The 14,893-nt window shown below is 43.5% G+C and overlaps 1 protein-coding gene and 1 long non-coding RNA gene across 6 annotated transcripts in view; one reads left to right on the top strand and one right to left on the bottom strand.

Moving 5' to 3' along the window:
* Positions 1 to 14,893, top strand: part of LOC146812708 (uncharacterized) — a 256,230-nt gene that overhangs the window by 198,401 nt on the left and 42,936 nt on the right. The window contains exon 1 of one of the 3 annotated variants that reach the window (XR_014966888.1): positions 5,409 to 5,604. The exons of the other annotated variants lie outside the window; for them this stretch is intronic. This is a non-coding gene — a long non-coding RNA (uncharacterized LOC146812708). Of the gene's footprint in view, positions 1 to 5,408; positions 5,605 to 14,893 lie in introns of those variants that run through there. 3 annotated transcript variants of the gene reach the window in all.
* Positions 11,514 to 14,893, bottom strand: part of IFFO1 (intermediate filament family orphan 1) — a 147,944-nt gene continuing 144,564 nt past the window's right edge. For all 3 annotated transcript variants that reach the window (XM_085619816.1, XM_085619814.1, XM_085619815.1), the window contains one exon: positions 11,514 to 14,035. In XM_085619816.1, coding sequence (XP_085475942.1) covers positions 13,933 to 14,035 — 103 coding nt within the window. In that variant the 3' untranslated portion in view covers positions 11,514 to 13,932. The remainder of the gene's footprint in view (positions 14,036 to 14,893) is intronic.

Here is a 14,893-nt window from a genome sequence, read left to right as displayed (position 1 = left end):
CATGGCTTGGCAGTTCGGGCTGGACTGTTCCCATGAGGCACAGGGTCAGACTGATTTGCATATGGCCATGTCTGAACTGGGGTGGCAGAGTGGGCTAAAGAACCGTGATGGATCAAACCCAGATCTATTGACTGGGTGTGAGTGCTTGCAATGTTCAACACTCCGTCCATCATTTCCTTTGGTTTTTGCATCTTCTAACATCCTCATCTCACCAGATACTTCCTTACATTCTGCTATTGGCTAAATCTGGATTAGCACATGCATCAACTAAAGTCCATCTAGCTGCTATATCTCGGCTGTAGGAGGACATCCTCAGGACCATTGTTATGGTCGGAAGGAGTCATTAAGCTCATGGGAGGCCTATTCTGTTCTTTTCTTCCAGTTAAGCCTCCGCCACCTCTCTGGCACCCTAATATAGTATTGTCACAACTCATGAAACATCCTTTTGAACCCATTCCTAAGGCAGATCTTAAGTTCCTTTCCTGGAAGGTGGCTCTTCTTCTGGCGCTGACATCGGCCAGGAGAGTTGGAGAGATTCAGGCCCTGACCATCCCTGAACCGTTTCTACAGTTTAGGGATGATCTAGTAGTCCTTCGTACTAATCCCAAGTATATCCCCAAAGTGCCATCGGGCTTTCATTTGAATGAACCTCTTATCCATAAAACATTCTTTCCTCTACCAACAACTGCCGCTGAAAGAGCTCCTAATTCACTGGATATTCAGCGTTGTCCGACTGCAATCCAGTATTGCCATCAAGCAGCAGGAATGCCTCTGCGAGCACGGGTGCGTGCTCACTCTACAAGAGCAATCTCTAAATCAACGGCTTTGTTTGCGGGAGTACCTATCCAGGATATATGCAGAGCTGCTACCTGGAAGAGTACTCACACCTTCACCAGACATTACTGCTTGGATGCAGCAGCTAACAATGATGTGGCAGTAGGACAGGCGGTGCTGAGGAACCTTTTCCAGTGAGCTCTCTCCTTCCTCCCTCCTTCCTTTCTACTGTAAAGCTACGCACATTTTATTTCAAATGGATTTATCTTTGTGTAGATGTTTATAATATGATGTTTACCCTGATAAGTGCTTTGTATGGTGCTTTTAAATATGTATATGTTAAGTAAGGAGTATTTATCAGTTTGGGTACTATGTTTTTTTTAATTAAATCTGTTTTTTCCTACAGATTCACAATTTGAAGCACAATCTTACAATTATTTAAGTAGAGGGAAAAATGTGCAATTGACTGCTAGCTACTCTGATACAAGCACGTGAATCTATGAAAGTTCCAATACTGGAGTAAAAAAATAAGTTACTTATCTGTAACTGTAGTTCTCCAGTATTGGAAGCTTTCATGGATTCACATGCGACCCTCCCGACGCCTCTGAGAGAGACACCTTTTGGATTTTTCCAGGGTTATCTTTGCATAGGTGCTCTGAAAATCTGAGGGTCTAAGGTTCTCTCAGGAGTGTTCTAGAAGGTAAAGGGTCCGGATTGGTTCAAAAATTACTTTTGGTCTCTTTTACATGACGTGAGACATAGGTTACAAAACTGAAAAGGGCCTAGGCCTGGCTTCTGCTTTGTATTTGTTTAGCATTGGTATTTTGATGTACCGGGGACTCCCATCTCAATGACGGGGAATGATTCAAGCATGTGAATCTATGAAAGCTTCCCATACTGGAGAACTACAGTTACAGGTAAGTAACGTATTTTCTTCCTTGGATGTTAAGAGATGTTTGAAGTTTTACCTTGATAAGACAAAACACTTCGGCAAATCCAGTCAATTGTTAGTGGCATACAGTGCTCCTCGGAAAGGTTATCTGCTCTCTAAACAAAGTATAGCAAGCTGGAGAACTAATGCCATGCAATTTTGTCATCAAAAGCAGGTACACTGTTACAGACCAAAGTGCGATAAATTCTACTAGGAGTATATTGACTTCAAAAGTGTTGTTTGCTGGTGACAATGTCATCTTGCATCCCTCTCATTCACTTCTGCCGGTTAAGAATGCGTCCATTGCAGGAAGAGCTGGATTGGCAGTGGCGTCAAGCAGTAGGTTTCTTCGAGGATGTCATTACAGTCATGCCGGGTATGATCCACGCCATGTCTTGGTTGACCCGACGTCAAAATATTTCCGTTGGTCTTTCTTTTCTCACCATGCAGGCTCCACATGTGATAACCACCAATGCCTCTCCGGAAGGATGGGAAGCCTTCTTGCAAGACCTCCAGGACAGTGGACGTTGGCAGTATCAAGACCAGCAGCTTCACATCAATTTGCTGGCGCTCAGAACAGTGAGATTAGCATTGCAGGCTTTTCTGCCAAAGATAAAGAACTCGACTGTGCTGATCAGGACAGACAACACAACGGCAATGCATTACCTCAACAAGCAGGGCAGCACAAGAGCCTTTCCCCTATCTCAAGACGCCCATTGCATCTGGAAATGGGCGTTACAGAACGGAATTTCTCTGAAGACAGAACACCCTCCGGGGGAAAAAAATGTCACAGCAGACACATTAAGCAGGCTCAAGTCTACCTGCCACCAGTGGGAAATCCATCTGAAAACCCTAGACAGCATCTTTCTAAAATGGGGCAGGCCAACAGTGGACCTCTTTGCAACAGCACAGAACAAGAAAAGCCGGTACTTCGCAAGTTGGCATCACCAACCGGGATCCTGGGGGAAAGCATTTTGATGACATGGTCAGGCATCTTTGCCTTAGCTTTTCCGCCAATTACTCTCCTGCCACGACTGCTCATGAAGATCAAGACACAGCCCTGTAGGATGATCTTAATAGCCCCATTGTGGCCCGACAACATTGGTTCACAGAACTTCTCCTTCTTTCTGAGACACAACCTATTCTCCTACATCCCATTCCACCTCTTCTGACGATGTCGCAGGGACAAGTGCTACATCCGGATCCCAAATCGCTTCGATTAGCGGAATGGTTCCTAAACACTGTGAATTTCAACATCTAAAAATCCCTTCTGAGTGCAGGGATGTTCTTTCTAATGCACGGGCACACAGTACAAATAAGACATACATGATGAAATGGAAAAGATTCTGTATATGGTGCAGAGATTCAAATGTTCATCTTCTAACATCACTCACTTTGCCACTGGATTCAAGCAAGCCTGGCTGAAGACGGTTGAAATGCCAGAAACCGGTCCTAGGAAGCTTGTTTCCGGTCCAGGGAAGACATGGCTTGGCAGTTCGGGCTGGAATGTTCCCATGAGGCACAGGGTCAGACTGATTTGCATATGGCCATGTCTGAACTGGGGTGGCAGAGTGAGCTAAAGAACGGTGATGGATTAAACCCAGATCAGTTGACTGGGGGTGAGTGCTTGCAATGTTCAACACTCCGTCCATCATTTCCTTTGGTTTTTGCTTTGTTCGCCATAAGTTGGCAGGGTATGCTCAGACGTGAGTCCCTTGCTCACTTTACCACTGGATTCAAGCAAGCCTGGCTGAAGACGGCTGAAATGCCAGAAACCGGTCCTAGGAAGCTTGTTTCCGGTCCAGGGAAGACATGGCTTGGCAGTTCGGGCTGGACTGTTCCCATGAGGCACAGGGTCAGACTGATTTGCATATGGCCATGTCTGAACTGGGGTGGCAGAGTGGGCTAAAGAACCGTGATGGATCAAACCCAGATCTATTGACTGGGTGTGAGTGCTTGCAATGTTCAACACTCCGTCCATCATTTCCTTTGGTTTTTGCATCTTCTAACATCCTCATCTCACCAGATACTTCCTTACATTCTGCTATTGGCTAAATCTGGATTAGCACATGCATCAACTAAAGTCCATCTAGCTGCTATATCTCGGCTGTAGGAGGACATCCTCAGGACCATTGTTATGGTCGGAAGGAGTCATTAAGCTCATGGGAGGCCTATTCTGTTCTTTTCTTCCAGTTAAGCCTCCGCCACCTCTCTGGCACCCTAATATAGTATTGTCACAACTCATGAAACATCCTTTTGAACCCATTCCTAAGGCAGATCTTAAGTTCCTTTCCTGGAAGGTGGCTCTTCTTCTGGCGCTGACATCGGCCAGGAGAGTTGGAGAGATTCAGGCCCTGACCATCCCTGAACCGTTTCTACAGTTTAGGGATGATCTAGTAGTCCTTCGTACTAATCCCAAGTATATCCCCAAAGTGCCATCGGGCTTTCATTTGAATGAACCTCTTATCCATAAAACATTCTTTCCTCTACCAACAACTGCCGCTGAAAGAGCTCCTAATTCACTGGATATTCAGCGTTGTCCGACTGCAATCCAGTATTGCCATCAAGCAGCAGGAATGCCTCTGCGAGCACGGGTGCGTGCTCACTCTACAAGAGCAATCTCTAAATCAACGGCTTTGTTTGCGGGAGTACCTATCCAGGATATATGCAGAGCTGCTACCTGGAAGAGTACTCACACCTTCACCAGACATTACTGCTTGGATGCAGCAGCTAACAATGATGTGGCAGTAGGACAGGCGGTGCTGAGGAACCTTTTCCAGTGAGCTCTCTCCTTCCTCCCTCCTTCCTTTCTACTGTAAAGCTACGCACATTTTATTTCAAATGGATTTATCTTTGTGTAGATGTTTATAATATGATGTTTACCCTGATAAGTGCTTTGTATGGTGCTTTTAAATATGTATATGTTAAGTAAGGAGTATTTATCAGTTTGGGTACTATGTTTTTTTTAATTAAATCTGTTTTTTCCTACAGATTCACAATTTGAAGCACAATCTTACAATTATTTAAGTAGAGGGAAAAATGTGCAATTGACTGCTAGCTACTCTGATACAAGCACGTGAATCTATGAAAGTTCCAATACTGGAGTAAAAAAATAAGTTACTTATCTGTAACTGTAGTTCTCCAGTATTGGGAAGCTTTCATGGATTCACATGCGACCCTCCCGACGCCTCTGAGAGAGACACCTTTTGGATTTTTCCAGGGTTATCTTTGCATAGGTGCTCTGAAAATCTGAGGGTCTAAGGTTCTCTCAGGAGTGTTCTAGAAGGTAAAGGGTCCGGATTGGTTCAAAAATTACTTTTGGTCTCTTTTACATGACGTGAGACATAGGTTACAAAACTGAAAAGGGCCTAGGCCTGGCTTCTGCTTTGTATTTGTTTAGCATTGGTATTTTGATGTACCGGGGACTCCCATCTCAATGACGGGGAATGATTCAAGCATGTGAATCTATGAAAGCTTCCCATACTGGAGAACTACAGTTACAGGTAAGTAACGTATTTTCTTCCTTGGATGTTAAGAGATGTTTGAAGTTTTACCTTGATAAGACAAAACACTTCGGCAAATCCAGTCAATTGTTAGTGGCATACAGTGCTCCTCGGAAAGGTTATCTGCTCTCTAAACAAAGTATAGCAAGCTGGAGAACTAATGCCATGCAATTTTGTCATCAAAAGCAGGTACACTGTTACAGACCAAAGTGCGATAAATTCTACTAGGAGTATATTGACTTCAAAAGTGTTGTTTGCTGGTGTTCTGTCCAAGATATCTCCAGAGCAGCAACCAGGAAAAATAGACCCCTTTACGCAGCACTACTGCTTGGATTCCACAGTCCACAGTGATGCGGCAGTGGGCCAGACGGTGTTACGTCATCTTTTCCAGTGAAGGTGAGCCATCATAGTAAGTGATATCCCACCATCCGCTAATGTATTGTGCGCATTTCACATTGCATATATATGTATATGTATATATACTTGCACGTATATTCTAATGTTCATATATGATTCTATTTAACTGCTATTTAATCTGATTTAAGCATGTGAATCTATGAAAGATCCAATACTGGAGAAGTAAATAAGTTACTTATCTGTAACTGTAGTTCTCCAATATTAGTATCTTTCGTAGACTCACATGCGACGCACCCTCCACCCTTGAGAGGCACACCTTCTCTTTGGTACTTCTACATATTCACACTTGTGCTCTGAAAATCTGAGAGACAGAAGCCTCTGAGGGAAGTGTTCTAGAGGGTGCTGCAACCCGATTGGTTGAAGTTTGATCTCTTTTAAATGATAGAGATATGTTATTAAAGTGGAGGCTTAACGGCATTCCCAAGCTATGTGTATCATTACACTGCTTTTCTAGTTGTACTGTGGGACTCCCAGTTTGACAGGGAACGAGTCAAGCATGTGAATCTATGAAAGATACCAATACTGGAGAACTACAGGTAAGTAACTTATTTTCAGATAAATAGATACTGATGTAGATATATATATTCAAGGTACTTGGATGTAGCGTTAAGAATGGTAAATCTATACTTATCTCCATATGCCTAACTTGATTATATAGTGGTAGTCAATTTTGCAGTAGAACACCCTAGCAGGACATTGAGTGTTAGATCAAGCCTTGTTTGTGCTACCTTATGAAAGTTAAGTGATGAATGGTAATAACTTGGTTTTCCAGTTAGAGTGCAGTAGTATTAAGGGCCTGGCACATCTATAGTGAGGAATATTACCCACATAGAACACAGCCCAGTAACAAGCAACTACTCCAGGAACCCGCTGGGTGAGGCAAAGATTACATGTGGACTATCTGAGCCCTAGGCCTTTGTTATGCTATGGAGCTACCCAAAGGCTTCCCATCTCTGATTGAGTTGTAGCATACATTAGCAACTGATGCCGAAATAGAGACTGATGAGGGTATAAGCAGGTATTAAACATTTTTTGAAACATAACTTGTTCATTTTATTTTTCAGATCAGAAGTCATTGAGTTTGAGTGTTTCAGGTTCAGATACGGAAAAGATCTGCCTGCTCATCGTGTATTTTGGATTGGTGGAATATTTAGAAGTTGCACACTGGAAGATTTTAAAGTCCTTGAGGGAGAGTAGGGTGCAAAAAGGTCCCGATTAGTAAGGGCCCTTTCCGATGTATTCCTCTATGAGCCAAATAAAGTGCCTTGAACTTAATTCTCTGTAAGCTAGTGCAAGGAGGTCAGCACATTTTTTGCAGCTTGGATCAGCTGAAGTCTTTTAATAATGTATTTGGGTGAGCCCATATACAAGGAATTCCTATAGGCTAGAGAGAAAAGAATCAATGCTTGGACTATAATTCTTCTAGATTGAATGGGTAGGAAATCAAGGATTTTCCGTAGGGTTTTGATTATACCAAAACAGGATGCTGTATTTTTTACTTGCGCTTCTATTGATAAGGAGCTATCCAGGCACACCCCTAGGCTCTTTATGGAGGAGGAGGGTGATGGTGGTGATCCCAGAGACTCTGGCTATCCAAAGGGACTTTGGGGATTTGGCTTGCTTCCTAAAATCATCACCTGTTTCATCTTCTTTCAAATTAAGTGAATTTTTTGCAATCCACCATGCAACTTTCCCTAGATAAGAGGCCAGTTGCTGCTGATTTAAGCCTGTCTCCAGGGAAAGGGAGACCAGTTGGGTGTGGTCCGCACAGAAGACAATTGACACCCCAAATGCCTTGAAAATGTCTGCCAGTGGGTGTAGGTAAATGTTTAAAAGTGTATTATTCAAAGAGGAGCCCTGCAGGACCCCACATTTTAAAGGAAAGATATCCGAGTTACAGGGTGGTTCACAGATTTGAAAGGACCTATCTTTCAGAAAGTAGGTGAGCCAATTCAAGGCACCGTTTTTTATTCCTATTTCTTTCATCCTGTCGACCACAGTCTCATGATCAACCGTATCGAATGCTGCACTCAGGTCGAGAAGAACAATTGCAGCAGGACTTCCTTTATCCAGCATGATTTTCAGCTCCTCCGTTATCTATAATAACGCTGTTTCTGTACTGTGTTGAGGACGTTAACCGGTCTGAGATAGATTGAGAAAGAACACCTCTAAAAACAGGGAGAGATTTTGGTTAATATGTTTATCTAGTATCTTCCCAAAGCTGGAAGCAGGGAGATAGGCCTGTAGTTCCCAGGGTAAGGTTGGGCTTCTTTATCAAAGGCTTCACCACTGCATGTTTCCATATTCGGGGGACTACTCCAGAAGAAAAAGATGACATAAGGAGATCTAGAATTGTTGGACTGGTTTCTTGGGCTCCTTGTAACAAAATGTGAAGTGGGGCTGGGTCCAAAGAGGAGACAGGTTTAACCTTATCAAATAAAACAGGGAGAAACTCCATAGTGATAGACGGGAAATTTTAGATACATGCGCTCTCCTTTTGTGGGGCCAGAGTCTCCGGTGGGATAGACAGTGTTTTTTTGCCTGTTGTAGGTTACTGTAGATAACCAAAACTTTTTCTTGGAAATACTCCTAGCTACCGTAGAAGTAGTCATCGAATTTTCAGCTTTCAAATGGTAAGTGATTTAATGATACAGAAAAGCTCCCTTGGGGCGTTAGCTGCTTTCATCATTATGGCTTCATAAAAATATATCAGTGCCTTTTTAATTTTCTGACGGTAATGTCTAGTGGCTATCTGTAGGAAAGTTTTACATTTTCATCATAATTTTTTCTCCATTTCCTTTCTAGGAGTTTACATTCTTTTTTAAAGGAGATTTAGTGGGCCCTAAACCAAGGTGTTGATTTTTCGTTATTTCCTTTTTTTTATTGTGGTGATGGGGATCGCTTAGTCGAATGACTTTTTAATCCACTCATCTACTAAGGAATTTGCTGCCTCGGGGTGGTTCCCAATAGTCCAGTTTAGTTAAAGATAAGGAATTCATCCATGTCTTTGTTCAATTTTGCCCATCTACGACCTAGACTGGTAGTAGTTGTCTTGTTCAGTGAAGGAGGAATGCCCTCCAATGAAAATGATATAAGGGAATGTCCATGTCATCAGGAGTGGTTTTCCAATTTGAAGTTGGGATTATTACTGAACACCGGGTTTATCGTGGGTGCAGCTTTCTACACTTGGGTAAATTGCAGACTACCTAGGTCATCATGTAGAATATTAGACACTGTGACATTATTGGTCTCATCAAAGTGAACTTTGGGCGTGATAGAGAAGATGCTGCCTGAATGTCCACAGAGCTGGAAAACATTTGTGATTACCGAAAGGCTCAGCAGTGGCATCCTAGTTCCAGATTGTGCCCTTTTCAAGTGCTAACAATAACACACACTGACAGCCACCTGCAGCCTCTAGTACTCATACACAACATTTGTTGTGTTGACTCACACATAAACAGCTGCGACAGTCCTACCTGTGCAGCTCAAAGATGCCCCTGGAGCTCCCAGAGCAGTGTCACAACCCCATGTCCACTTTCAGCGATATGGTGCACACTGCTACTCAAGGAACAAGCAGTCCATCCATGCCAGAAACAGACAACAGAAGGCTTGGTCACATTTGTACAGTCAGAGGCGAGGCTAGTGCTTTGCTTTGATATGTATATTTGTACACTTTATTAACATTTCTAGGTACACTGTAACACGCCGCGTGCGGCTCAGCAAAGCTTGCAAGTGCTTCCAGGCTGTCTGCAGAATCCACTGGGGTAGGTGGGAAGATCTTTCTCTTTGGGAAAAGTAGGAAGGGCATTCTTCCTCTAAAGGGTGGTGCCAGATAGTGAGATGTGAGATTAGAGAGACCTCACTAGTATAGTAGATAGGAAGACCTCTCTGGGATGAAATAGGAATAGCACGTACTATTGGGTGAACAAGCATCTTTTCATGATGAAGATTGGAAGCTCTCTCTCTCAGCCCGCTTTAACGCCCCCACATACTTATTTTTCTCTTGCTCTCTAAAAGAGAAACACATATCTACTCTGGAGGCTTGTGGGTGAAACTTTCATATCACTGCAAGAAGCACCCTCCATGCTCTGCATCTTCTTCTGCCACCGTTTGTATCCCCTTCTTTCATGCTTCTCAAGTCTCCCTTTTAGTCTCCCCATCACTTCCCCTCTCTTCCCATCTACGTCTCCCTCACCCTATTGCTTTTTCAATATGCTTTTTTCTGTCCCCTTTTATCTTTTCTTTCCTTCTTGCACCCCTTTTCTTTTCGTTCCTACCTCTCTGCCTCACACACAAAATGGTGTCATGCTTCATCATCGGCAACCTCTCCCCACCCTGGTAGTATGGTTCCACCAGGGCGGACTCAACCTCCTGTTTGACTTAGTGCAGAAGGTTGACTCCATCCTGGTGGTACCAACCTACCAGGGTGGGGAGAGGTTGCAGATGATGAAGCATGATTTTCTCAGGAATTCTGTGACTGTCCCACTTGGACCCTCGTATGTTTGATTTAGGGTAGTAATGCTGTACCTTGTATTCTTCCTTTAGGTGCCGTATCGATTTGTGTTGGTTGCGTCTTCAAGGAGGGTATACGGTGGCTCACCTCCTTTATGTGTTAAGAGACATATAAGATGAAGACATTTTGAAATGATACACTTTCTCTGGCTGGTAATCATCCGACACTTCATTGTCCCAAACATCAAAGGTGAGGGGTCAATTCACAGGCCAAATACAAGCTTGACACTGTCCCATAAGAGAGCAGTACACCAGGCTGAGGGAAGTGTCATCTCTTCAGAAACGTTTGCCTAGTTGAGAGGCATTCCTTTCAAAATTCTGACTCACTTTTGTAGCAAGAACGGTTTACTTGGTTTGAGTTTGTTTACCACGGATAAAGGTCACCTCCAAAGACCAATCTACTAGATAATGGGGCTTTGGAATGAGTTACAACTCCGTGACTTACTTTCGATGTCAACAGGGTGGGGCGCACCAGTACCAGCGAGGTTTTAGTAAAAGACTGCAGACCCAACCTGGAAAGGGATAGAGGAGTAATCAGGATGATGCTATCCAACAACACCGGTGCGTGTCTTCTTCCATAGGCGGGATCCTCTGGTGACTTTGAAGACCAACAGCTTTCTGTAAACATATACATGAGAAGCCACATTTTTTCCTTAAGTGTGACCACTTCCTTATCCTTTATGTAAGTTGAAGTGCGTGTTCCTTGCACATTTGAATATTTAAACTTGTGCAGGTCTTGGATCTGGTGTCCCCCTCGCCACCAATTTTAAAACCGGATGTGTCAGTGAAAGGTTGTCACAGTGAACATACTGTCAATTCAGTTTTGTAAACTGAATACCTAACGTATCTGCTCCTATAGTCTACAGATGTGTTTGGTCACTTGGCACAGCGTGTACACACAATCAATATTCACTCGGCGTATTAGCAATTGGATGAGGACTCACTGTAGTATGCGGTGGTCACGACTCAAGGGAGTTTACAGGTAACCGCGCCTTTACTTTGAATTCTCTTCTGCATGAGCAATAGAGGGCTGCAGTAGGAATGTTCCACTGCAGCGAGGTCTACATTATATCAAATACGCAAATAATACAAAAATAAGGTGATCTGTTGCATAACATTCCAAATATCGTAATGTACATGATAATTTGCCAGTCACAGAGCCTGCAGAAAAACGGCGTTGGCCAACTTGCCAACACAGCTGTGTGATAAACGGTAGACAAAGCGAATGAAACCTAATAATGGTATGAGGTGTAATCAACAGGGTGGCATCAATTGGAGGACAATACCCAGGCAATAATAGCTGTTCAGTGCCAAATGTTGGTGCATAGCATAGGTGATTTCTAGGCGTCCTCAACTGGTATGGTCATTTCCAACTACATTTGGCAATCAACTTGGTTCCTTTTTTCATTCACAAAGGCCAGAGCTTTTGTTTTCTGGAAAGTGTAAAAATAATGTCTTGTGTCATCTCTCTGACTTTCCTTTCAGCTTGTCTATTTGCTTCTTCCCCTCATACTTCTCCTTAGCGACACCTTCTTTCTATTTCTGAATTTCTGTAAATCATTCCCTTTACATTTGATCTTTTTCTCTCGCCCTTTCCTCTTGCACAACCTCTTTACCTCCAGCCATTCAGTCTACCTCTCCACCCCTCCTACTTTTTACTTTCCCCTCATCTCTCATTCATTTCTAGCTGGTTTACCAGTACGGATATTCTCACACACTGGGGCAGATTTACAAGCCCCTTGCGACACTTTTGTGCCGCCGTTGCGTCACTTGTGTGACGTAGCGGTGGCGAAAACAATGCGCCAGTTTGTGACACATTTACTATGTGATGCATCTAAGGAGATGTGTCACGTTGTAAAGCCCTGCACCACATTATACCTGCATCAGGTATAATGTATGCAGGGTGGGCGGTCCGTTGAAAAAAGCCTTGTAAAAGGGATGCAGTGAAATCTACAAGATTTCACTGAATCACTTCTACGACACCACTGCGTCAAAACCGTACGCCTGCTTTAAGCAGACGTAAGAAGTGATGCAGCACAATAGGTATAGGCCTTCCTGAACATTGCTGGAGTTACGTTGTGCTTGCGACACGACTCCAGCAATGCGTGACCTTTGTGCCAACTGATGCTTGACGCATCTGTCAATCCTTGTGCCATGGTGCGCTGTATTGTAAATCCATGGTGGTGCAAGTGTTTCTCAGGGTGGCGCAGGGAAAGTGACGCATCACTACAGATGCGTCACTTTCTTGTAAATCTGCCGCTAAATCATTAGTCAGACAAGAGGTGTAGTAATTGGGGGAAAGGGAAGGAGGAGTGAAGGAAAGTGACATACAAAGAAAGCTGGCATTGGAAATCGAGGATAGATAGCCTGAAAGGAAGTGGTGCGAGGGAAAGGATTAAACAAACACGAGGAAGAGTGGGCAAGTGTGAAAATAAGACAATAGAATGGAAGATACAGAAAATATAATGGGAGACTTTGAGAATAGTAGTGAGAGAGAATAAAGATGGTGGGGGGATGGAGAAAAGGTAACAGGCAGGGATAGATATTGCGTAGATTGGCAATTTGGCTGTGCAGGTATCCCAAACCTAGCTCCTAGTCCCTTCATCTGCTCTGTAAATGATTTGTGTATGGATGTGATTTGTTGTTACTGCAGCGTAGAAAATGGGCTTGACTGGTCCCTGGTAGTTCAAAGAATGTCAATTTCTACTCTGGCAGTCCAACCCAATTAGGACCTAACTCAGTCTCAAAACTGTGGCCACTTTTCACAGCTTAATCAGATCTTGGCATCTCCAATGGGCCTCAAGACATCAGCCAACCACCAGACCTTAACCTGGTCTCTGCACCACAGTTGGTCCCTGGCACCTTAAATGTGCCTGTGGTCCGCCACCAGGTTTAGGACACGGGGATCTTGAAAAAGCCTCTAGAACCTAACCATTGTCAGATATCATGGCCTCCACTATGACCCACGACTCAGCTGGCTTTCAGGACTTCAGCAAAGCCCGAGCACCTCAACTGGGTCTCAGGGCCTCCACCCATCCTCTGGAGTTAAAGAGTTGACTTCAGGACCTCAAGTGAGACTTTAAAACTTAGCCAGTGCTCTAAATCTGGTTTCAAGCTTCGGGCCTGAGATTGTGGATTAGATCAGGTCTCCACCTTAAAAAGTGGTAGTGTGAACAAAGCTAATTTTTTCCATGGCAACACATAACAGGCAATGCTTGTTAATAATAAGGAGGAATTCTCAGCATTGCTCAGAAACAATGATAAGTGATACACATTCAGGAAGAATCCACAAAGATACCCTGGAGAAGAAACTTTGTGATACTCATGACTCCTCAACGATCCTCATATGGAGTCCTCAGTGGAATTGATGCTTAATGATAGTGTTGAGGTGCTCCTTGTGGCCACTTGAGGGATGATCCTTAATGCTACGGAGGAAAAAATCCTCAGCTGTTTTTATCATTGAATCTTCAGCTTTATATGGATTGTACCCGTCAACAGTACTCAGAAAAAAATCCTCTTCAATACTCATGAGAGATATCTTGGCAATACTCGGTTGAGAATCCTCAATAATACTGTGAGAGATTCTCAGCAGCGCTAGGTGAGGATCATTAACTGTACTCAGAAGGGAAATCCTCAGTGATATTTCAGATAACATCCTTGGCAGGACTCATGAAAGACCTCAGAGATATTTAGAAGGAAGCCCTCCTGAAATGATGTCCCTTTGTTCTTTGGTCAAGAATCCTGAATGTGCAAGTCAATGTTCTCCTCTGGAGGGTGATCCTCTTGCTGTGTCCCTCATCTCATGGAGCTTTCGGAAGGCATTTCACGGTCTGAGTTCTCTGTGTCCTCATTGGCTCCTGACTCACTGCTGGTGGCCGATGCAATGGAGGGAGACTGCCTGCAGAAAAAGAGAGAGAGTGAAATATGTGACATTTTCTGAATTTCCTAGTTCATATAAGCATTTTTAATAAGGAAAGAAACCTCCAGCTATGGTGTTACTGTGAAATCACTTAGGACCTCATTTTAAGGTCTTGGTACTAGGAAAAGGGTGAAAAAGAATCTGTCCGCACACCTCGTTGATGTATTCCTCATTTAGAAGTGGGGGGCATGGCAGTTTTCCCAACAGCAGAGCCATCATAGAAGCTGCTGTGGGCTCTTCTCGGGGAGGCATCCACTATTGTACATATCATAGAGGCCAATTTATATACAACCACCAAAGCCCAACACCCAGTTTGTAGGTTTTGATTCTTGTACTGATTTGTCGTGATGACCATTGCCACCCCAGACAGTAAAAATGCAAAAATGTCCCCCCAGGCGTGGAGAGACAACTCCTAATGTATTTGGGATATTCATTTTTTTTGTTTTAATATAGGAATGGCAAATCTTTGTGTTGGTGTCTGTCTTAGGTAAATAAAAGTGGCATCACAGCAGGGCAACCCAGGGTCACTTTTCTTGGCGGCACCGTTTATCTTTGGATTGTGAGGTATGGGAAAGGCATCTTTTAATGCTGCTGTTCTAGCTAATTCTTCTGGCTAGCCTCCAAATGTGTGAATGTACAAAGGAGCTACATCCCTTGTCTGAAAATTAACAGGCACACCTTCACTACTGCATGTTTCCTGACACGTGCTGAAATGAAGGTAGTCACATGGGGCCATATGTAGGTAACATACCATTTACCGATTCATAAATACCGAATTCGGTATTTATGAATCGGTAAATAGTATGTAGGTAAATATTCGGTAATTATTACCGATTC

The sequence above is a fragment of the Triturus cristatus genome, chromosome 7, assembly GCF_964204655.1.
Source record: "Triturus cristatus chromosome 7, aTriCri1.1, whole genome shotgun sequence".
Classification (NCBI taxonomy): domain Eukaryota; kingdom Metazoa; phylum Chordata; class Amphibia; order Caudata; family Salamandridae; genus Triturus; species Triturus cristatus.
Note: the sequence above shows the minus strand (reverse complement) of the source record. Positions and strands in the feature narration are given on the sequence as shown.